General features: G+C 33.7%; 1 protein-coding gene across 12 annotated transcripts in view; it reads left to right on the forward strand.

Moving 5' to 3' along the window:
- Positions 1–24,033, forward strand: part of Dock7 (dedicator of cytokinesis 7) — a 207,473-nt gene that overhangs the window by 170,908 nt on the left and 12,532 nt on the right. For 7 of the 12 annotated variants that reach the window (XM_074079907.1, XM_074079909.1, XM_074079912.1 and 4 more), the window contains 12 exons: positions 956–1,108; positions 5,316–5,474; positions 5,794–5,894; positions 7,144–7,336; positions 7,813–7,956; positions 10,608–10,739; positions 12,245–12,259; positions 18,917–19,042; positions 21,031–21,120; positions 21,237–21,473; positions 21,838–21,981; positions 23,534–23,640. In XM_074079907.1, coding sequence (XP_073936008.1) covers positions 956–1,108; positions 5,316–5,474; positions 5,794–5,894; positions 7,144–7,336; positions 7,813–7,956; positions 10,608–10,739; positions 12,245–12,259; positions 18,917–19,042; positions 21,031–21,120; positions 21,237–21,473; positions 21,838–21,981; positions 23,534–23,640 — 1,601 coding nt within the window. Of the gene's footprint in view, positions 1–955; positions 1,109–5,315; positions 5,475–5,793; positions 5,895–7,143; positions 7,337–7,812; positions 7,957–10,607; positions 10,740–12,244; positions 12,260–18,907; positions 19,043–21,030; positions 21,121–21,236; positions 21,474–21,837; positions 21,982–23,533; positions 23,641–24,033 lie in introns of all 12 variants that reach the window. The other 5 variants (XM_074079908.1, XM_074079911.1, XM_074079914.1 and 2 more) reach the window with 1 other exon arrangement.

Genomic DNA, 24,033 nt, shown 5'->3' on the forward strand with positions numbered 1-24,033 from the left:
TCTCTGCTTCTGCCCGCCCCCCCCTTTATGAATCTCTCATTTATTAGGATCACTGTTAACCAGTTTTTAGTCTAAAAAATAGTTTTAGCATGAGAAGGGCCTGAAATTAATAGCTAATCTTTAACTGCAGGCCTTTTCATACTTTCTCTTCATATTGTCCTGTCTGTTCCCTTTTTTGCTTGTTGTGTTGAGTCACTACATATCCTAAGCTGGCATTCTGCTTCTTTCTCCTGAGTGTTGGGATAATAGGTGTGCACCACCATACCCAGCTTGTCCATTCCTTTTTTAACTCAGTTTATTAAGAATTTATTATATACACAGTTCAATCCAGTAAAATTAATGTATCCCATGGCAAATGGAAAAGAAGTGTTTCTTTTTGTTCAATTACTTTTAATTTCCTATTTATTTTCCCTGGAAATTTGTGTATTCTTAAGTTCTGAAGGTAGCTATTTCATCTTAGTCATCCTAGAAGATAGAGTAAACAGATGGTGATGAAATTTAACCAGTGAAAATACTTATGTACTGTTTTGTAATAATAAAAAATATTACAGAATTCTTGCATATCAGTTAACTATCCTGTGTTTTTGCACATTGCCTATTTGAAGCTTTATAACAATCCCATGTAGATAATATTATTATTCCTACTTTATGGATGAGAAAACTTGTCTAAAGTCACTCTTAGCTAGTAATGACATCATCAGTATTTGACCCCAGTGTCTTTGGGCCATTTTCTAATGTTGTCCTTTAGCCATTCTTTTCATTTATGGCCTAACCTACCAGATTTTCAGTCCAGGCTGTATTAGCATATCTCTGGAACTTTCACTATAAGTTCAGTGTTGGATTGGAGGTGTGGCTCAAGGAATAGGTGTCTACTTGTCAAGTGTAAAAGCCTAACTTTAAACCCCAGTCCCATCCAAAAAAAAAAAAAATCAGTATTGATGTTCTTTTTTTACAGTTCCCTGAACTCTTGTTTGAAGAAGAAACAGAGCAATGTGCTGACTTATGCCTCCGGCTCCTCCGACATTGTAGCAGTAGCATCAGTACAATACGGTCACATGCTGGTGCCTCGCTTTACCTACTCATGAGACAGAACTTTGAGATTGGGAATGTAAGTATTTTGTCACTAGAATTCTCTGGGCTCACGATGAAGTACAGCACTTACAGACGGCTGTTAAACAGTTTTTGGAGAAACAGAGACTTTTGTATATTTTCATCTAATCTTAAACCGTCTTGTTTTTGGGTGGCATTGGGGTTTGAACTCGGCTTCGTGCTTGTCAGGCAAGCGCTCTACCACATGAGCAATGCCTCTAGCCCTGTATTTTCTTTTTAAGGCAAAGAGTTGACAAGCCTTTTTGTTTCAAAGTTTGATGCTAATTTTTGTTTTTATTGCATTGTAATGAAACAATCACATATACTATTCATCCCTTTATGTATTGTGGATGTGTTATATTTATGTTCCCAAACATACATTCAATTTTTATGAATTTGCCATGAGCACTTAAAAAGGTCATTTCTATTTTTAGAATATTGAGTTAAACATAAAACAAACAGATATACCTTATTAATTTCATTATTGTTTTTCAATATTCTTCTTATTTTTGGTCCAGTTGGTAGACTGATGGAGGTTAATTAAAACCTATTCATGTGTTTGTCTTTTTCTCCTTTACCTCTTATTTAAATATTAATATTCATATCTATTATGTCCTCTTTTGAATTAGTCCCCTTTAGAATTGAAAAGAACATTTTGGTTACATCTAAAATGTGTATCATTTATTTTGGGTGAGGGAGGCCCAAATTCTACCTTGTATGGTGTTACGTTGTCTTGGGCAGTACTAGGGTTTGAACTCAGGGCCTCACACTTGCTAAGTGTTCCTATTTCTTGAGCCACTCCACCAGCCAGAATTAAGATCTCGATCTTTGCTTTCCTTCTAATTTGAATCAGCTTAATTATCTTTCCCTGATATTTCATTTGTACTCTTTTTTAATTTTTTCTCAGTACTGGAGTTTGAACTCAGGACTGCACACTTGCTAGGCAGTACTCTACCACTTGGCCACTCAGCCAGACTTTTTTGTGTTGGGTATTTTTGAGATAAGGTCTCTCAAACTATTTGCTGGGCTGGTCTCAAACCTCAGTCCTTCCTGAGCTCTGCCTACTTAGTAGCTAGGATTACAGATGTGAACCTCCGTACCAGGCATGTACTCTGTTTTAGATGTGCCTCTCAAATACACCATAGAGCTGAGTTTTTCCTTATGATCCCATTCCTAATTTGAATTAAACATTTTTTGTGTGATTAAATTAGGTATACCTTGTAATACTATTTTGTTACTTTATTATGTCCTTTTCTTCCCCTCTCTCTTTAAAAGAATTGTGTTATTTTCATCTTAGATTATATGAGCAGTTCACTATAATTTTGGGGTATAGGGTTTATCACATCTGGCACAGTTTATATTTTTGCTGTAATGGCTACCTTTATAATTATGTAGTAATGCTAATCTTCTATTTTCTTAAACCTTGCATTCTCAATGGGAAACATTACTACCACCAAGGGAGTAACAGGTTCTTCGGGCAGGGGTGGGGGGGTGGAGGCGGGAAACCCATTACCATGGTTTGTGGCCTCCAAAGTTCAACACTACTCAACAGCCTCTCATTCAAGGGTGGCTATGAAATTTTTGCCTCACATTTTGAATAATAAAAAGCGTGAGAAAGATTAGTATAACTTATTAAAGAACACTTAACAGAAGAAAAAAAGGTACTTGATTTTTTTTTTTTCCCTAGTGGCTCAAGTGATTCTTTCTTTATATTTGAAATTAAATGACATTTCTAGGCCATGTCTTGATATTGACTGATTTTTGTTAATTTTCTCAGGCATATAATAAGTACTTTTAATTCATTTATTTCACAGTGTTTTCTTGAGTATGAAATCAAATATTTATTTTGTTCTATTTGATGTTTTCCTGTTTGTTACCAATTATTCAAATGTTGTTGGGTTTCTTTCCTTTTTTTTTTTAAACTTATTCTTTACCTGTTATGTTATTTTCTTTTATCCTTTTTAGCTTTTTAAAAATTTCATCTTCATTTCTGTGCCAGCTCACAATCTCCTATTTTACTTCATTGGTTTCTAACTCTTACCCTTTCTCCTTAAGTTCTTATATTTCTTCCTTGTTTTCCTTCCTAAAGGTAACGTCTTCATAATTTTTTTAAATTTAGGGCAGAATATTGCACTAGAATTTTCATGTTTTATGACATTTTGGTGGTTCTATTAGATTATATTGCCTAGTGACATCATATCCTTCTTGATTTGTATACATATATTCAAAGATGTCCACACAATGGCAACATCACCTAAGGACACATTCGTGACGTCCCTGTCACTAATGAACTCTTAACTGTATTCTTGGCTGAGCTTTATAGAAATTTCCTTTAAGAATGGGTCTTTGCTAGGATTTTACTATTGTATGTACATTTTGCTTAACTTCCTGAACTTTCTGGTTGGTCCATCTCTGTCCATTCCTACCAGATTTTTAGCTTATTTTGTTTCCAGGACAACTCAGTTTTATCATTTGAAGTTACTTTCTTATTTTAAAAAAAGTTTTTTTCCCATAGTTCTGAAATCTGTGCCCTATGATATCTGACTGTTTTTCCTTCCTTGTTTTATGTTGGAATTGCTTCCTATTTTAGCTTGTTTTGGCAACCTTTAAACATTTTTCTAATTATGTGGATTCTATGTGTCTCTTCATTTTGATAAAGATAGTGTTTATGGTGTTTTTTCATCTTTTGTTTTTGCGTCATACCCAGAAGTATGACATTTGTTACCTCATGTTGCTTTATTTTCTCTGGATGCCAAGACGTCTCTCATAATCTAGAACAAAAAGAGTCTAGTTTACTGATCTCATTTATTTTTTGAAATAAAGTCCCTAAATTTGACCATGTATACAGTTCTCTAGATTTTTTTCTTTTCTTTTCTTTTTTTTAAATGTTTTTCTTCTTTGGTATAATAGATAGAACCTAGGGCCTTCCATATGGTAGGCAAGTGCTCTAACACTGAGCTAATCCCCACCCTTTTTCTGTTACTTAAAGAAATCTAATCTGGACACTGGCGGCTCACACCTGTAATCCTACCTACTCTGGAGGCAGAGATCAGGAGGACCAAGTTTAAAAGCCAGCCCAGGCAAATAGTTCCCAAGACCCTATCTCGAAAATACCCAACACAAAACAGGGTTGGCAGAGTGGCTCAGTTGGTAGAGCTCCTGCTTAGCAAACATGAGGCCCTGAGTTCAAACTCTAGTACCACCAAAAAAAATAAAATAGAAAAGCTGTTTTTCCCTATTGAGGAAAAAAGGCAATTTATCATCTTTGTGTTCCTCTAAAAAAAACTGGCACTGATGCTTATTTTGTTTAGCACTGTGTTACCAGTTCCCACTATATAGAAATATTTTTAGGTTCAATATTTGAATTTATATCTTACACTATGGGAAGCCAGTGGATTATTTTTAAGGGGAAGATGATGTGTTTACTGATGTGCATTTTTGTAAAAATTATCCATAGTGTGTCATAGAATATGGACTTGAGGGATAAGAGAAAAAGCCAGGGAGATTGATTAGGAAGTTATTACAGCAATCCAGGAAAGAAAGAGTAAGAGTGTTAACTAAAGTAGTGGTATTAAGAGTGGAGAAAGAACAGGTTGGAACAGATTATGAAATGTTACTGGATTTATGGTATAAATAATGAGAGGGAAGAATGAATATGGGATAACCCCTAGGTTTTTGGTTTGAATGATAACAAGAATAATAGCACAATTTATTTGGATAATCAACAGAAAGAGAAAATACATTAGACATACTGACTATGAGGTACTCATGAAACATCCAAATGGTGCTATCCAGTAAAATATCAAAGTCTCAAGCTCTACAGAGAAAGAGGAACTGAAGACAAAAAGATACGTTAGTCAAAGGCAAACACATCATTGAGGCTATTTAGAGCACGTTAAATATGAAGAGATTTTTGACAGGAATTTGAGAACAAGGGTATTTGAGACACTTAAGGGAAGAATATAAATTATAAACACTTTATCTGTAACTTAGGAATTTGTGATGTAAGAGATAGAATGTAGCTTGGTGATAGAGCACATAGTTAGCGTATACAAAGCCTTGGGTGTGAACCCAAGCACCACAAAAAAGAAATTTTGTGTTGTCAGTCATGTGATGCAAGCACTCTGATACAGAGTTCAGAGTGTTCTTTTAGAGAGAAATAAAAAGAACTTTTTCCTTTAAGCTTTCCTATATTAAATACTGACCTGACAATTTCTCTGTTATAGAACTTTGCCAGGGTTAAAATGCAGGTAACAATGTCACTGTCCTCCTTGGTGGGCACATCTCAGAATTTTAATGAAGAATTTTTAAGACGTTCTCTCAAGACTATATTGACATATGCTGAAGAAGATCTGGAATTGAGGGAAACAACGTTTCCTGATCAGGTCAGAAATGCCACCTTTTAAATTGTTAATTGAAATAGGCTTGTTAAATAGGCACTTTCCAGAGTGTTAAATCAAATATTGTTTTTTGCTGAGTAATCTTTTATTTCTTTAAATCTACATATCATGTGCCACAGAGAAGGTAGAATCTTTTTGTTTCACTAAACTAACCTTTTTTTAATGGTTTATATTTTTGGTATTTAATTCTGTGTATTTATACTAAATAGAACAGTTGTGTAATTATTTTGAAATCTTTAGATGCTCATAGGAAATACTAATTTAGTTATTATGAATAAATTATTCATATAATTGTCTGCTGTAGGTCCAAGATCTGGTTTTCAATCTCCATATGATCCTTTCTGATACTGTTAAAATGAAGGAACACCAGGAGGATCCTGAAATGTTGATTGATCTAATGTACAGGTAACATTTGTTTGATTCACTTGCATTTTGTATAGTGGGTTTCAACACATGAACAACATTAAGTGAAAAAAGACATATACAAATTAAGTGATTTTTTAATGGTACATTGAAAAGTCAAAATGTCCTTTTTTTTTAGACACCTCTTTCATATCCTCTGTGTTACTTAGGAGAATTATACATGACTATTCAGTGTATATATTTACTCATGCATACATTTTCTTCTGTGGTGCTGAGATTCAAAGAAAAAGGGCAAGTGTGTGCTATGTCGATCAAAAATAAGAGATTTAAAATAATCATAGTGCATATTTAGCACACTAGTGTCCTGGGCCCTGAAATTCTTAGGGATGCCCTGAGCCTGTGTTTTAAATGTAAAAAGCTCTCACTTAAGAAAAAATGCAGTAAATGAATGTTTGCCATAGCATTAATTATCCTGATTTCAACAGTTGAATTGTGATAGATACAACAGCTAAACGTCAAAATTTTTTTCACTGTGGCCAGACCCTCTATTTTCATAGTTTTGAATGAGCCAGGTGCTGGTGGCTCACTTCTATAATCCTGTCTACTCAGAAGGCAGAGATCAGGAGGATCAGGTTCAAACCAGCTCGGGCAAATAGTTCACCAGCCCCTATCTCAAAAAAAAAAAAAAGAAATCACAGAGAAAGGAGTGGTAGAACAGCTCAAGGTATAAGCCCTGAGTTCAAGCCCCAGTTCTACCCACCCACAGACCCAAAAAAAGAAAGAAAATACCCAACACCAAAAGAAAGACTGGAGGAGTGGCTCATGTAATAGAGCACCTGCCTAACAACTGTGAAACCATGAGTTCAAACTCCAGTTTGAAAGAGAAAAGGATATGAATGAAACAGTTTTACTCTCTTTAACAGGAAGGTTGATATGATGAAACTACCTTTTATATGTTTTCTTTTTTTTCCTTAAATATAAAACTTCTTTGTGTTCCCATAGAGTACATGTAAGTTCCCAGACTTTTCCCTTACTGACTGTTTCCTTAGTTGCCAGATTTTAATATAACATGTGTCTTTTTGCCCCAACCCAAATTGATAATTACACATTTCATGCCACGGTTATTTCTGTAAGCATACATGATGACATGTTCATACCACTTAAAAACTTGTTATAATACATTCTGTGCAGTATGAGAAACTTATCTAGGTAAAGCTCTGAACAAACCATCTAAATTCCCTCCCAGCGTAGGGAAGCCTATGCTAATTGAAACATTTCTGGTTTTAATTAGAATTGCCAAGGGTTATCAGACCTCTCCAGATCTGCGATTGACCTGGTTGCAGAACATGGCTGGCAAACACTCAGAAAGAAGCAATCATGCCGAAGCTGCTCAGTGCCTAGTCCACTCAGCAGCACTTGTTGCTGAATATTTGAGCATGCTGGAGGACCGAAAATATCTTCCTGTGGGATGTGTAACATTTCAGGTAGGAATCTGCCAGGTAACACATACAAATCATTAATGTCCTTTTCTGGTTCTAACTTTTGCTCACTGGTATGTAGAGTCCTTCAGGTTTTTTTTTAAAGAAAACATAAAGACTTAAGTCAATGTTTTGTAAGTTGAATAAATACTAATTACACTTTCATTATCTTTTTTTTCTCTGTTGGTGATTTATGCTTGGGCCTTGCAGTTGCTAGGCAAGCACTCTACCACTATACCCTAAGCCCATCCATCCATCAGTGCATTTTTAAAGGGTACTTCATGTTAATTCTCTTTCCATAGTTCCTTACCTCTGAATTATCAATCCTATGTATATTTTTTCTCAATACCTTTACTACTGTATAATCAGTTATGGATTTTGCATCTTTGAAAATGTTTGGGCTTCCGTTACTTCTTCATGTGCATTTATTTCATGTTAGAAATGAATTCTACCTCATAAACTTTTTCAATTTTCTTCCCTAGAATATTTCATCTAATGTTTTAGAAGAATCTGCAGTCTCAGATGATGTGGTATCTCCAGATGAAGAAGGTATCTGCTCTGGAAAGTACTTTACTGAATCAGGACTTGTGGGATTGTTGGAACAAGCAGCTGCTTCTTTCTCCATGGTAGATGATTCTCATTCATTCTCTTCCCACAGTTTCATACCTCAGGATTATAAGTTGACATGCATATTTATGTTCTTTGCCTTGTGCCCCTGCTTTTTCTTTAGGTAGTTTTCACCAAGCACTTTTAGAGCTATCTAGAGTCATCATTGCTTTTTCCTTTTTTTCTTAATAATCTGCCACTTTTCTCAGTGTTATTCATTTGCTTGTTTAAGAACCAGCACATAGTCTGCAATAAATTTTTGTTATTGTTGTTCATAAAATTTTCACCACAAAATATTTTCTGGAACCTTTAAATTAAGATAAGAATAAAACAAAAGCTTTTCTGGACAATTTAAGTTCTCTGTGGATAAGCTGATATGGCTCTGTAAATAGAGCTTGCTTGTCTCCTTGAAGAGATGGAGACTTTTCTTTCTAGTAGGTTGTGCATTGTCCTGGTGCCCAGGAAAGTATGGACATCCACCCCATTGTGTAGTGAGCCTTGGTAGGTAGATATTGGAGCCTGGATTTTACCTGTCAGGAGCTTTATGAACTCATGCTGAATCCCTTGCCTGACGACCCTACCATTGTATAACACCCATTTTTATTCCGTCCTATCCATAAGTGAAAAGTTGAGCCAGTCAAGTAGAATCCGGGTGGGGTGTTTTGTGGAGAAGGAAAAAATAGCCTGCCAGGCTCTATTGGCTTACAACTATAATCCTAGCTACTTGGGAAACTGAGATCAAGAGGATTGCTATTTTGGGCCAGTGGGGCAAATAGTTCAAGATACTCCATCTCCAAAATAACCAGACCAAAATGAGCTGGAGGTGTGGCTCAAGCAGTAGAGCACCTGCTTTGCAAGTGTGAAGCACTGATTTCAAAACCCCATTCCCACCAAAAAGAAAAGAAAGCATTTCAAATCCCTGCTGGTCTTCTTGAACTGTGTTGATAGGGTAACAGCTTTCTTAGACTTTTCTGCTTAGTGTCTTATTTAGGAGACACTGAGGTTTATGAAAGTAAGGGGAAAGCTTGAGGTAAAAGGCAGTGCTGCTTTCTTCCCCACTGGGAATTGGTTTCTTCTCCAGGCCATGTCACTATCCTGCGTTTTGTTGGCTAAGTGCCTCGATGTAGAAGGCATATTGTCAAACTTTAAATCCTGTCCCTGCCATTTAATAGTTACATTACTTAAGGTACAAATTAATCTATTGGTGTCTCAGTTTCCTTACCTGTTAAATATGTCTAATAATAATACCTACCTCTTGTGATTGCTGTTAGGATTAAACGAGTTAATATATGCAAAGTGCTTATCATTGCCTATCTTCAAGAAAGTACTAGCGTGTTTGCTGTTATCCGCATCTTCGTCATTGTAGGCACTTAGAATTAACTCATTTAAACTTACTGATTATGAGACTCTATAAGTATTTTTCCCAGATTTAAAAATATTAAGTCCTCTTAAAAATGTCTTGTCTCTAAGACCCTTAGCCACCCCAGTTCCTCCTCTACACTGGGTTGAACTCATGGAAGGAAAAGACTTTTTTGCCATAATAGAATATAAACATAGTTGTGTATTTGTGTATAATTTTAATAATTCACAGTGGTGCATTTAGATTGAAGGGACAATAGCCTATATTACAGAAATTCTTTTGCCTGTACATAATTTCACTTTTGTCATATGTAACTGTATGAAAAATAATACATAAAAATATGTCTACATAATCACATATAATTATGAATTTTACTTTTCAATTAATCTGGTTTTAATTAAAATAATTACTGGGCCATTTTAGTTACTCTAAATATATTTCAGGTATTACAGCTATATTATTGCTTGAAGATACTCCTGTGAACTGACTAGGAAATGAGGACCATATGTTTATTTCCTTCAGAAAATACCTTTGCTGATTTGTGAAACAGTGAAAACTCAGTAGCTTTTGGAAAACATCTTTTTCCTCTCACTACAGTGCCAATGCATTACTGAGGATGAGGGATGAATCAGCACTACAAACACTCTGATTGTAACCAAGGCAACCAGTGGCCAAACCACTGGCCAACTGGTCCCCAGTGGAAGAAAATGTGGTAGCTCAAATCTTCTCATATTTTGTAAAAGATAAAAGTATTTGAAGATTTTTCAATAGTAGATTTCTAATAAGAGAATGCATGTACCAACTTAATATTTTAGAAAAGTCAATGATTTTAGTTTCACAAGAGGCCATACATTATCTGATTATAGGTGAATTGGGTATCTGATCTGTATAATTGAATTTCTTTTGTTCCTCTGCTTAGAATTAGTTTTTGCACAAGTTTGTATATGATTAAGTAAGTATACATACATATACACACATTTACCTTAGTAATTATGGTGTAGGTAGAAGCAAAAGATGCAATTTAAATTTTATAGAAATATAGATATGCATATAGGTACATGCATATATATTAATATATGCGCACATACGCATGTCTGCTACATATATGTATAGCCAGAGGAGATGATACATTGTGTAAAATTCTTTTATTAAGCCTTAATACAGCTAAAAATTAGCAACATTTATTTTTAATGTCCTATTGGATAAGCTTCAGTGTATTGTCTTAATAAAAACATTAAGAATTTATAAATTATAATTGTTTTTCTTACTGATATAAAAGAAAGCAATGTCTTATAAACATTATTTTTATAGGCTGGCATGTATGAAGCAGTTAATGAGGTTTATAAAGTACTTATTCCTATTCATGAAGCTAATCGGGATGCAAAGAAACTATCTACCATTCATGGTAAACTTCAAGAAGCATTCAGCAAAATTGTTCATCAGGTAATGATTCCAATGTCTAGTTTTAGTGTGAGCAGAGAAAACTGTCTGAAAGTCTTAGTGGTGCTTTGTACTAAGGTCATGATAATAATGGCCATAAAATGACCGTTTCAATCATGTTACAAATGAACAGTCAAAATGATGGTTAACAGCTAAAGCAAGACTCATTAACAAAAGACAAATTTACCTAAAGTAAATGATGATCATTATAAACTTTCCATATAGTTTCTCTTTTTTCATATTTTTAAATTATTAATGGTTGGCAATTTTTTAAATTTTGACTTATTTTCTGTTTCACAATGTAGGTTATAATTATGAATCTGATTTTTAAATTGATGTCTGTTCTTTTGCTGCCAAGCAAGTTTTTCTATTTGTTAATTTTTTATTAAATGATGTGACTCTAATAACATACTAGTATTTTAATGACTGTAACTGAGCTTTATTTTTCAGATCTTTGCATTCAGATATTAGTATATTTCTAATATTAAAATGATAGTGAAAATAATAAAACAGGTATCTTATGTAATTTAATTAAAATAGTATGGTTTCAGTACTTTATACTTCATGTTGTAATTCACATGTTATCACTAAAATTAGAATCAAATTAAACTTGGTTTAAAAGTGAAGTCAACTACTAGCAATTATTTCCTTTAAACAGAATTCCTGGCTCCATTGAAATACTCTTAAATGTCCTGTTGAGCCGCCTCCTTCTCTTACCTTTCCTGTGCTACCCATGTTGTTATTAACTTCTAAGCAGAAGATAGAGTAGTGATTATCCACTCTTGTATTCAATACTAGTTCTACTTTATTGTCTATCAGCTTGAACTCCTCTTTCTTGCCATGGGCAAAGCTGTTACAGATGAATCTATACAATCTGAAAAGAAACTAGGGCTGCTCCTGTTAATACCAGGAATCTATTGTCAGCTACTAAAATACTGAAATTGCAAAAGATTAATTACATTTCATGATAACAGGTGGGTCTTTTTACAATCAGTTTTACATATACTGTAAAAAGGAACCTCATCTCAGCATCTAGAGCTCTAAATTACAAATTATACATGTCAGGTTTGAACACCTAGAGGTAGTAGTTTCCAAGAAACTTTCATCCATTTGTGTCAGTGGCATTAGAGCAAAATTTGCAATTTGTATTCCAATTTAACCTGAATAGTGCAACTCGCCTTAATTAGAGATCTAATTTAGACACACAAATGGAACAGGCAGCTGGATCTCTTTCCTCAAAATTTGTACTTAAAAAAGTACTTTTCACTTTAAAAACTTAGCTTTTTAAAAGCAAAATTTTAGGTACTGAGTTTTGAACAAGCAATTTATAAAACTGTTGTTGGTCTTAAGTGACAGAATATTCTGTTTTAGATACCTTGTTCTCTTCTATTCATGGAGAAGAATTTATAGTATGGTACCTTTACTATTGAACTTCCTTTGGCCTTTTTTTGTTCTTTTTAAACAGTTTTTTTTTTTTATGACACCCTTTTTTACTTTTTATTACACAGAGTACTGGCTGGGAGGTAGGTAACGTTTTAGTTAGTTAAAGACACTAATAGATTGATTTGATCAGATTTCTTATGCCAATGCTTTGCCCACATGTGCTAGCTGTGGGCATTCTGTTGCTATCTGCTATCAACTGAATTCATTAACCAAAGAAATTTTGTTAACATATCGTAAATTACTTAAAGAAATTTATTATTAAGAGGTTGTAGGCAGTGCATGGAAATCCTTATGTTACACTAATGAGATTCTTTGGTAAATGAGCCACTTTGTCATCACTTTAGTTTGTTTTTGTTCTTTGAAGCATTTCTTTCATCAACATTTACACACAGATTTCTTTTTTTAACCATATTGTTTCACCTCATTTTACAGAGGTCGATTTATGTGTTATTGCTCAGAGGTGTGAATAGAAAATACTATATTTCATCTGATGTAAGATACTGTCAATTATAAGTTATATTATTTTGATATGCCTTTAAGAAAGAAAGGGAAAAAAACCTTGTGCATTAAATCGGGGCATTCTGGTTGAAAGACGTGGGCAAAACAAAAGGCAGCCTAGAAGTGATGGAATACTGTATTAATTTGATCTTGAGTCACTTTACCTTGAGTATAAAACCTACTGAAGAAAAAAAATTCACTTGTCATTTAAATTTTGTGGGGGAAAGAGAAGGAGATTGAGAAAGCTTGAAATTGAATTTTACCTCATATTCTAACAGAGTTTGATACACTTAGTGTTGTGTTATAGTTAGAGTTATGAAAAGTTAAATATGAATCAAGTATTACTTGAAAAATACCAGGAAAAATTGCTCACCATTGTTTTTCATCTTTCTGTAAAGGAGAGAATTCTATAAATGATGCCCTAATTTATTTTGATGAGATAAAGGTAGGTAGTAATCAGATTTATTTAGAGCTATTTACATAGCTCTAAATAAATCTGTAAAGTTGTCTACTTTGCCTCTCACTTTGTAATCAGGTTGAGGTTGACTAAACAGCCTAGATTTCTCTGTTTGGTTTACATTGCAGTTTTTGTTTTGGGACCCAAATAGAAAAGTTTAGAAATAAACTACTGAGTTTTCTGCCATTTGTGAGATGGTACCTACCTTTTGTTTTTCTTTAGATAAAGCCAACACTTTTCAATCCTCATTAATTCTCCAGATTAAACGTGTATCACCTTATTAATACCTAAAATACAATCCCTCATTACTGTGGCTCAATTAAGATATATGTAAAGAGACTTGCTGTGGTTGCTATGGATATTCTAACATGAACTAGAATTTGCTGAAAATTAGGCATATGATGAAAATTAGGAATATGTTGAAACCTCTGAGCAGTTTGTTTCTAGTTGGCTTGATGCTAAATCGACCCCTGAAAGGTATAATTTTCACTGGTTATGACATTAATATCATTCTTTCATCATGTTTATTGCATGGTAAAAGTCACACCAACTTTATTTCTTTGTTTATATTCTTGTCACTACCTTTTACTGGACCTTTAGCTTTGTAGCTTCTAAATTTGTTGCACGTTTTTTGCTATCCCTTGTAAAACTTAAATGGATGCTTGCATTTTACAAAATGTGTTTGCTACCATTTGCTGCTTAATTGTTTTTGAAATTTCCCTAATTAAAATGCTTTCTGTTTTCTCTTCTTTCTTGCCCCTGGTTGCTGACCCTACTCCCTACTTTTACTATTGTCTATTGTGGTAAGTTCCTATCTTGTGAATATTTTTCTTTTTGACTCTGTGAAAACTTCAGTAATTTCATTTTTTCTAAAAACTGTTTCCTAGCTAATTTCTTAGTATTCTTAGGGAGCTTTCATTGGGTTAATTTCCACATTTTAGAAAGGCTTTTTGAATTAATTAACTCACTCACAGGGAAAGCCCCTTTGGGCTTATGTATTAGCAGTGTGTTTCATTTTACATTATGCTTCTTTCTTTGGTGCAAATTGTTTGACTTTGCAAAGGTTTTTGGAGTGTGAGTGTGTATATGTATAAAAGATTACTCTAAAACTTGATATTTAGCAATTTGCTGAAGTATCTGCCATGCAAAATAACAAATCACAAACCTTTTCAGAATCATGTGTCTGTTAGCTACTCTGTCACTTTCTGTTCCTGAATGACTGTTTAGTGTTCACTTTTATTTTCAGCTTTCCAAAGCCCTTTTATTTTTCTTGAAATAGTAGAAAATAAATCATTTCTTATGCTGCATTTTTAATGATTTTAGAAGGGAAATGCTGGAGGTAGAAATGACCCAAACAATGAATTTTTTAAAAATGAACAAATGAATTTTTTAAAAAAGGGAAATGCTTAATTTCTATATGAAAATTTTTATAATCATTTTATAATGTGTGTTTATGTTTCTTTTAAAAAGATGTATTTGTTCATTTGTCAATAGTGATCGATTTATATTCAGAAATACATTCATAAAGGTTTACTTTTTTTAAAAAAATCAGTTCCCAAATATTGATAACATAGTTACATGACATCTTCTCCATTAAAAACAAAAAAGGGATTACAACATAGTTTTTCTTTAAAGAGAATACCATACCATAGTAGATCTATCTTGCAGCCTCCAGAAGAGCTAGAGAAGATCGAATTAGCTTTATCAAGCTAGACTGTCTACTAGATCACCAAAAAAACATGGATTGCCCAATTTTTAAGATTGAAGCATGCAAAATGATTTTATCTTAACTCTTTTTCTTGGACTGAATGAACATGAGTATGAATCAATAGTTTGTATTTATACACTCAGAAACACTGGCCATGGTTCTGGCTCAGTGGCTTCTGTCAAATTTTATGGTCTTTAATCCACACTAATGCTAAGTGAAATAAAGTAACTCATCCTAGTAAAAGAGCATAATTAGAAACAGAATTACAGTGGAGGAGGGAATGAATATTGAAAGAAGGAAATTTTTTACAAAATTCAAGAGTGTAGAGCATAAAATAAGTACTTTTAAGCAATTGAATAGGAAAATGTAATACTTTACAAGAAGATATTAGATATAGGTATAAAACATCCATGTAACTGAGCACCTAATGAGATGTGCCATATGACTGATTTTGCTCTGCTCATTATGCTACTTTTCAGGGGAAAAAGAGAGATATGAACAGTAAATATTGACTCTATAGATATTAGGCATGTCTTCTTTTTTCTTGAGTGGCATATGTAATGGTCAGAATTGAACTTCTGATAAGAAGTGGAATAGGGTATATCTTACAAGAATGTGATTGATAGATAAACCACCAACTTGATTTTTATCCTGGAACATACAGGGAAGATATGCAAACATGCAAAAAACAATTATAGCAGCATACGGTACTGTAACATAAAAGGAAATAAAACAAACGGTCATTCTAAAGTGAATTGCTCAAGGAAATTCACAAGAATTCTCAAGGAAAACATAAGAGAAGTGGATGATATTTCAAAGGCAAAGGTCCTACTAATGTCCCAATGTATAGGCCAGGGTATAGACTATAGAAAACATGTCACTTAAATTCAGTTGTCAAATATATTGGGGTTTAACTCGCAGCTAGTTCCACCACTTACCTGACATTGTGATTATGGGCGAGTTGTTTTTTTCTTATTCCTAAAACAAGGCAGAAAATAATGAATAGAATTCTGATAAGAATAAATGTAATGGATATAAAGTATCTAAAACACAGTAAATACTCAGAAAGTGTTGGAGAGCATTATTTTTGTTGTTGCCATGACTTTTTAAACATAATTAGTATTATCACTACTGTTAACTTAAAGGAAGCATCAGCAAACAACTTTATAAAGATGAGAGAAGTTAGGTCATTGTGGAAATATTCAACTAACACAACAGAATGTTTCTTAAATAAAAACAATAAAGCAAGAACGAATTTGTCATAAGAGATTTCAACCATTTACACATGTGGTAGGTGGATTTTCAGGGCGTTCTTTCAACACCTAGAAGATTCTGAAAGCAGTAAATAAACTGCTAAGGAAGAATAAGCTGTAATATGAGAGTGATGAGAAGTTCAGAAAGAATTCATTATTATGAAGGAAGATAATGCTAGAAAACCTTAGGCTAGATTATAGGAAAATAATTCAAAGAAAAAGCAAGTCTAAAACTGAAGAAGTAAAGATGCAATGATGTTTTTCCTGATGGTATAGCCATATAATTATGCTTTCATAAACTGTATAGGGCCAATGGTTTGATAGTAGAGAAGTCTTAAGTTGAAAATAAAATTATTCAAATTCTTAGCTTTTCTTCCTCTCTAGCCTCATCTATTACTCACTCCCCCCAATTCAAGTATAATACACGCACATACATTTATTTTAAATTCAGTCATTCCTGCAGTTACTTCTCCGATCTTATTACCTCCTGCTCTCTGCCCTTATTTCCTCTGCTCCAGCCACACTGTTTACCTTCCTGTTCCTCATCACACTAGGCAGGCTCAGCTCTGTGCCGTTATACTAGATTTTCCTCTGACTGAAATGTACTTCCTCCAGAAATCCACTTGAATAATTCTCACACCTCATTCACCTCATTGCTCAGGTGTTACTTCTTACTGAGCTCTATCTGTCTCCTTTGTCTCTCTTGTTCACTAACACATAGTAGGCACTCAATAAATATTTGAATGAATGCATAATTTCCTTTACATACATTCTGTTCTACAACTTTATATCTTTCTCTTTTTTTTTCATCCTCTTTCACTCTGCTAGAATGTCCCCTTCTTTTCTTCAGTTCTTTTGAGTCAAGAACCTTGTGTATGACTAGAACCTCAGATGTGATTTGGCTCCAACAATATTTCTTTTCTTGGCACCACTTTTTATTATAGTATATATCACTTTATATTGTAGTTATTTGAATACATTTTTATTCTCTTGAGCAAGTCTCATTTATTTTTATTTTCCTATTACTAAGGATGAATTGTAGCTAACATAATAAAGACTCAAGTTTTTTTTCCCTTAAACTGAATGTCAGTATGAAAATGTATACAAAAAGAGATAGCACAGTTTTAAGTTGTATTAATAAAATTCATTGTCCAGCTCCTAGGAGAAATGAGACCACTGATAGCTTCACTGGTCAAGTCACGTCTGTAATATTGTGTCTATTTCTGGGATGCCACACTTTAAAGGGTAGCATTGAAAAGCTAATAAAATGGGTATTATGAGTTTTTTAATAGTAATTCCTGTCATATGAAGATCGAATGAGAACTGAAAAGTTTAGCTAAGGGAACAAGTCCTCATTACTGGCTTCAGATATTTAAATAACCACACTGTTGAAGATTTAAAATGTTTTAAAGTGGAAACCCATGAGTGGTACAGCTAGAATAATAATACTTTAGTATTTGTGGTTTTAAAAAGTAGGACTGTAAATGTAGGTGACATTTTGAAAAATAGTAATCACAACTTTTTAAGCAGTTTTCTCAGATGCCTTTTTAATTTTCATGCAGTACCTTCTTTCCTTGATTACGGCAAAATTTCCTGTTATATTGTTCCATCCAGACATTTCACTTGCTATAAAAAGTCAGTCAATATTTATGTCTGTTAAATTTTAAAATAAAGTAACTGAAGAAATGTTTTAAAATTAGAAATTTCAAATCTCTTTAGTTCCCATGACATTTTCCTTTAAAGCTTTACTTATTTTGGACAAAAATATGGAGATATTTCCAGTCACTATACTCACCTTTGGTATTATAAAACTGGTAAATTAAGGATCAATCAGAGTTTCCCATTTTGCTTAATTATCTCTAACATTTTTTTACTTACTTTATATACCTTTTGGTCTCTATGTAGAAAAATAAACGTAAAGCAAATTAGGGTTAAAGGGAATTCAGAGGAATTTAAATACTTATCCATGGGTGTGTGTATGTGTAGGAACCATTACAAAAATCTGAATTGTACACATTGCATGGAAATACCATCTTTTTAAAAGTGCTTCTTTTCACATGTGCTTTGTGTGAGCTAAGATGACCTTAGTGTAATTTGTATCTGGTATCAATGTGTGCTTAATGTATACAGTGGGTGGTTTCTAGGGGCTTTACAATGACCAACTCAGCTAAAAAATATTTTTTATTATTTTGCATTCATAGAATTTATCCTTCTATTCCATTTTTTCACTACTCCTCCACATATATTTTTTTAATCAACATAGGGGTACTAATTATATATTTTTGGCTTTTTACTTCTAGAAGGTCTTGACATTTTACTGTTTGTCCAATAAATGCCAGATCCTATCCTTGGCTCCTAACTTTTGTAATATTTTAATATATGTAAAGAGATCATATAAAGGCTAATGCTAGCTAGAAAATGTGTTGTTATTAACATCAGTGTGCTTTAACATTAGGACAGTTAATACACAGTTCGTGTTATACCAAGCATCTTTTCCTTCAGTAAGTTATATACCCCAGTGTATGGACTTAAAAACAAAGTCTGTTGTGATAATCAGTATAAACTCCGAAAAATATATACCATATGTGATTTAGTCATGTGGTGAAAACTAATTACAGTTTGTTGCATAATGTTTGTTAGAACTAATGAAGAAAAGAGACTGTTTTTACTGTCATTTGAAAAGTAATGAAAAATACTGTAATTTTGAATTAAACTCTTGCAGTGTTCTGAAAATTTTACACTATAGCAATGTAAGTGTAATGCAAAAAAGAAAAAGGCTTTATATTAAAGTTTCTCATTTTCCTAAACCTAGGATGGTAAGCGGATGTTTGGCACCTATTTTCGTGTTGGTTTTTATGGAACCAAGTTCGGGGATTTGGATGAACAGGAGTTTGTTTACAAGGAGCCTGCAATAACCAAACTTGCAGAAATATCTCACAGATTAGAGGTGAATCCTGTGGTGGTTCATAAAAATCTCTCTCTCTTTTTTTTTCTTCTTGTATTCCTGGCCTTGTCCTTGCCTAGTTTAGGTACCAGGGTTATAATACTCTATTATGATTTGGGGAGCATTTTTAAATGTATTTAGATAAGTAGCTCCCTAATGATGGAATTCAGTTCTAGAACTATCTGGGCCTGAAGGAGAAATTAATTGAATAAAAAATAAAATGTCATTGTTGATTTGTATTTTCTATAATAGACTTTCAGATCCAGATGTAATCACTTAGTAAGCCAGGTCCTTCCAAATAAACTACTTGTTTAGCATATAGGATTTTTGATAGGTACATTAATACCCTTTCAAATCCTACAAATACTATATGGCAACAGCAAAATTATATTAGTAACTATATTTTTAAAGGTATTTTCACATATATTTTAGAAACTCATATCCTTCAGATTACCGTGATTTGTGGAGAAATGTTTAGATTTTTGACATTTTGCAGGAATTAAGTAGCAGCAAGTAATGGAACTGGAAGCCGAATCCCAGGAAAATCCTGAACCAAGTGTATTATCTCTTTGGCGTAACTAGTTCCCAGTGAGACATCTTTAGAACTTAAATGCCTGAAGTCATACCTTAAAAACACTTCTTAGAATCTCTTCCTATCATAAATTGTTTTACATGTTTATTGGGTTAACCAATTTTTTGTGTTATAATTATTCTTTCCATCCTATCTCTTATTACTTAAGGTGTAGTCCATGGATGAGATTTATTAGCATCACCTGGGAGATGATTTAAAATGTACTCTCAGACCCCATCTCAAACCTTTTGAATCAAAAATCTGCATTTTAAAAAGATCCCCAGGTAATTTGTACTCATAACAGGTTGAAAAGGGCTCTAGGCTTGTTTTTCTCAGCTGATGCTAATTCTTAAATGTTGCATTCTTATTTATGATTTCGTTGGGCTCAACTTTTATAAACTGGTTCAAACTTTGACTTTTTATTTTATTTCTCAAGAGCTAGATAAGTCTTGGGAAATATTGAAGCCTGTGTTTCCAAATTTAACCATAAAAATTACCTTTGGGGTAGGTATGAGAGTTTTTTCCTTTGTCTTTTGACAATTAAGATTGGGTTTTGCAGGGTTTTTGTTTTTTGTTTTTTGTTTTTTGAGACAGCATCTCCCTATGTAGCCCAGACTAGCCTCAATTCTCACCCTCCTGCCTCTTCCTCTAGAGTGCTGGGATTAAAGATGGTGCCACCACACCCAGCGTCCTTTTTCCTTTTGAATATTCCATCCATTGCACATGCAAAAGTCACTATTCTTGATTCAGGGTTGCTTTTTGAAAAATCTAAATCTGTACTAAACCTCAACTTTTATTTGAAAATTCTGGAATGTTACTTTAAATCATTCATAAAAATGAATGTTTATTCACTGACTCAGTGGTCTGTAAGAAATTTGATCACATCAAAAAAGCTGGGTGCTGGTGGCTTACTTCTGTAATCCTAGCTATTCTGGCAGTTCAAACCCAGCCTGGGCATTCGAATAGTTTGCGAGACCCTATCTCAAAAAAATTCATCACAAAAAAGGATTGGTGGAGTGGCTCAAGATATAGGCCCTGAGTTGAAGCCCCAGTACCACAAAAAAAAAAAGAAAGAAAAAAAAAAAAAATTAGGCTACACCAAAATCAAAAGTAAGATATCCTATATGTCAAAGATGATGACTTTCTTTTGTCTTTGTATTCACTTCCCTTTTTGTTTCTCTTGAGGATCCATTGTGGAATCCTGTAGTTTTGCTGAAGAAAATTATTTTCTTTTGTGTCATTTAATTGCATAAATGGAAATAATATCAGATAAATATTTAAATAATTATTTTGTCATAATTGACATAGTTGTAACAACTTACTAAATTCCCCAATTTTGTCCAGGATTCTCCCTCAGAGGTCTCCTCTTTTTACTAATCCTGTTAGCTTCATGTGAAAGATTTCTTTTTCTTTATTGTAGGGATTTTATGGAGAAAGATTTGGAGAGGATGTGGTTGAAGTAATCAAGGACTCTAATCCTGTAGACAAGTGTAAATTAGATCCTAACAAGGTAGGTTAATTAGACTATAATGCCATATAGTCATGTCTTTGAGATCTATGCAGTTTTGTTTCAGAAACACTAAGTGATTTAACAGTGAAAAAATGAAGGACTTCTTCCTTTTCCAGGCATACATTCAGATTACCTATGTGGAGCCATACTTTGACACATACGAGATGAAGGACAGAATCACATATTTTGACAAAAATTACAACCTTCGCCGTTTCATGTACTGCACACCCTTCACTTTAGATGGTCGCGCCCATGGTGAACTCCATGAACAATTCAAACGGAAGACCATTTTAACTACTTCTCATGCCTTTCCTTATATTAAAACAAGGGTCAATGTCACTCACAAAGAAGAGGTAAGGTTATAAATGGGGAAAAGCAATTGGTGAAACAAATGCACTCAAGCCTTGAAATAACAATGTAGACTATCAGAAGACATGTGCCATCTTTCACATAGAACATACTAGGTGGGACTTTGCCCATTTTTGAATCATTCGTCTTTGTCTTTTCCAAGTCCCTAATTTGTCCTCAGTTTGTGCTTTAAAACGTGTTTATTAGTTTCATTATTTGTTAATTTAGGGATCCAAGTTTGGAATTTTATTGTTACATAAGAACTAGCAATCAGTCCCCATTTTTTTCTGGTTTTAATTATTATTTCATTAAAGTTCATTGAATAGGTTTCATTTAGTACACTGACCTAATAATTGCTGTTTTACTTAGATAATCTTAACACCAATTGAAGTTGCTATTGAAGACATGCAGAAAAAGACACAGGAATTGGCATTTGCAACACATCAGGATCCAGCAGACCCCAAAATGCTTCAGATGGTACTCCAGGGATCTGTAGGTACAACTGTGAATCAGGTTAGTGCTTTTTGTTAGCACTGTGTAACAAAAGACACTGACGTAGAAAAGAAGACAAGTTTAGTATAATCTTAGTCATTAAAGGAGGGTAGGTATATCCTTGCTCCCCCATAAAGAGCATTTTCCCCTAGATTACAATTTAACTATAAAATGTTGTGGGTTTTTGTGTTTTGGTGGTATTCAGGTCATTACACTCGCTAAGCAGGTGTTCTACCTGCCTTCTCTGTTGTCTATGTTTTTCTACCTATTCTTATACATTATATTAGGAATGAATTGAGTCACTTAAAATGCCCTTTCCTTAAAAAGCTGTACTGTAAGAACATAATCCATAAAAGGAGGACTCATTTTCAGAGCTATGTGTTCACATACATGTGAACCTCTACTATCTTAGATTCTTGCTGATGCTATTTTCTCCAGATCTTTTTCATAATAAGGTCTAAGGATTAAGTAAGTGATGTAGAATAATTTTGAAAAATTTAATAATATATATATAAGATAGTACTGTTGTGTTGTCATACGTATATCAAAGGACATTGCCATTATCAAAAAAATGAGTGAGACAGTCTCTCAAAGGCAAGCTGGGCATGATGATATATGCTGTAATTCCAGATACTTGGGAGGTGAGGGTAGGAGAATTGTGGTTCAAGCCTGTCCTGGGCAAAAGTTGTAAGACCCTATCTGAAAATGAAGCTAACAAGCAAAAAACGCTAGGGGTGTAGCTCAAGTGGTAGAGTATGATCAAGCTCAGGGCCCTGAGTTCAGTCCCCAGTACGATAAATAGATGATTGATAGATACACACATACATAGATAAGATATATACATACACACACGCATACATACATAACATAGACAAACATAGATACATGCATACATACATACATATATACATAGATCGATTCGCTGCCATCTGTCCTTGTAGTTGGTTCACTCAGATTCTGTTGTTGGTTGTTTTGGGCATGACCCTGATCTTAAGGAATTTTCCCAGGTATGGGAAAATACAAAAAACATTCAAGTCTGATTTTATGTAGTATGTCTCAACTACTTTTCAAATTAAAGGAGCAAAGCCAAAAAAAAGAAAAAAGCTCTGCTAAAACTGAAATAAATACAACTTTTATCCTCGTAAATCATACATGATTTTGAGGTTTTACCTTCAAATAATATAATTTATAAAAGACCATCTTCTTTATAGTATTAGGAATACCTTCCAAATGTTGAGAGAAGTTGTTTTAGCAAAATCAATTAATAATCAGTGGGTTGGGAGACGTAGCAGCTTGACAATGTACATCCAGGATAAAGGCAAACTGCACCTACAAACACAGCAGCTAGTCCTTGAGCTCCTACTGTGTTTCTTTGAAGAAGGAACTAGTACTTTACTAGGTAAGAATGTAGTTTGCCATTAGGGAAATCTGAAATAGTCTGTCTCTGATGCGTTTTCATAAAGGATTTGTTTAAGCTTAAATACTTCATCTTAGGGCTATGATCATTTGTATAAATCCTATGTCTGTGAGATTAAGGACGCAAAAATACACTTCCTGTTTTCTTATTTTTCAGGGGCCTCTGGAAGTCGCCCAGGTTTTCCTATCTGAAATACCCAGTGATCCAAAACTCTTCAGACATCATAATAAACTGCGACTCTGCTTTAAAGATTTTACTAAAAGGTAATCAAGGCTTCCTGTATAAAGGTCTTCAAATTAAGAATGTCTAGCACCACAGTATGAACTAAGGAATATTTAAGGAACTATTGAAATGAGAAAATTTAGGGAAGTGGTTCACAACAAGGAATACACTGCACAGAATTTACTGTTCTTCAATAGCATACACTCAAGTCCCACCACACTCTATGAGTCATCTTTTTTTTTTAATGCTAAAGATTAGGGAATTTGAGGGTCAACAACTTGAAACTGTTGTTATATTATTTAACTTGAAAGCTGCTACTTATTGTGAATCTTCAATACACAAGTTTCTGTTTCCTTCTTTCAAGGAACTTATAATAGGAAGCTTGAAAGCAACAGATGTTCAAATCCTGACCTTATCAATGTGTGTCCTTTTCC

This window comes from Castor canadensis, chromosome 7 (assembly GCF_047511655.1).
Source record: "Castor canadensis chromosome 7, mCasCan1.hap1v2, whole genome shotgun sequence".
Classification (NCBI taxonomy): domain Eukaryota; kingdom Metazoa; phylum Chordata; class Mammalia; order Rodentia; family Castoridae; genus Castor; species Castor canadensis.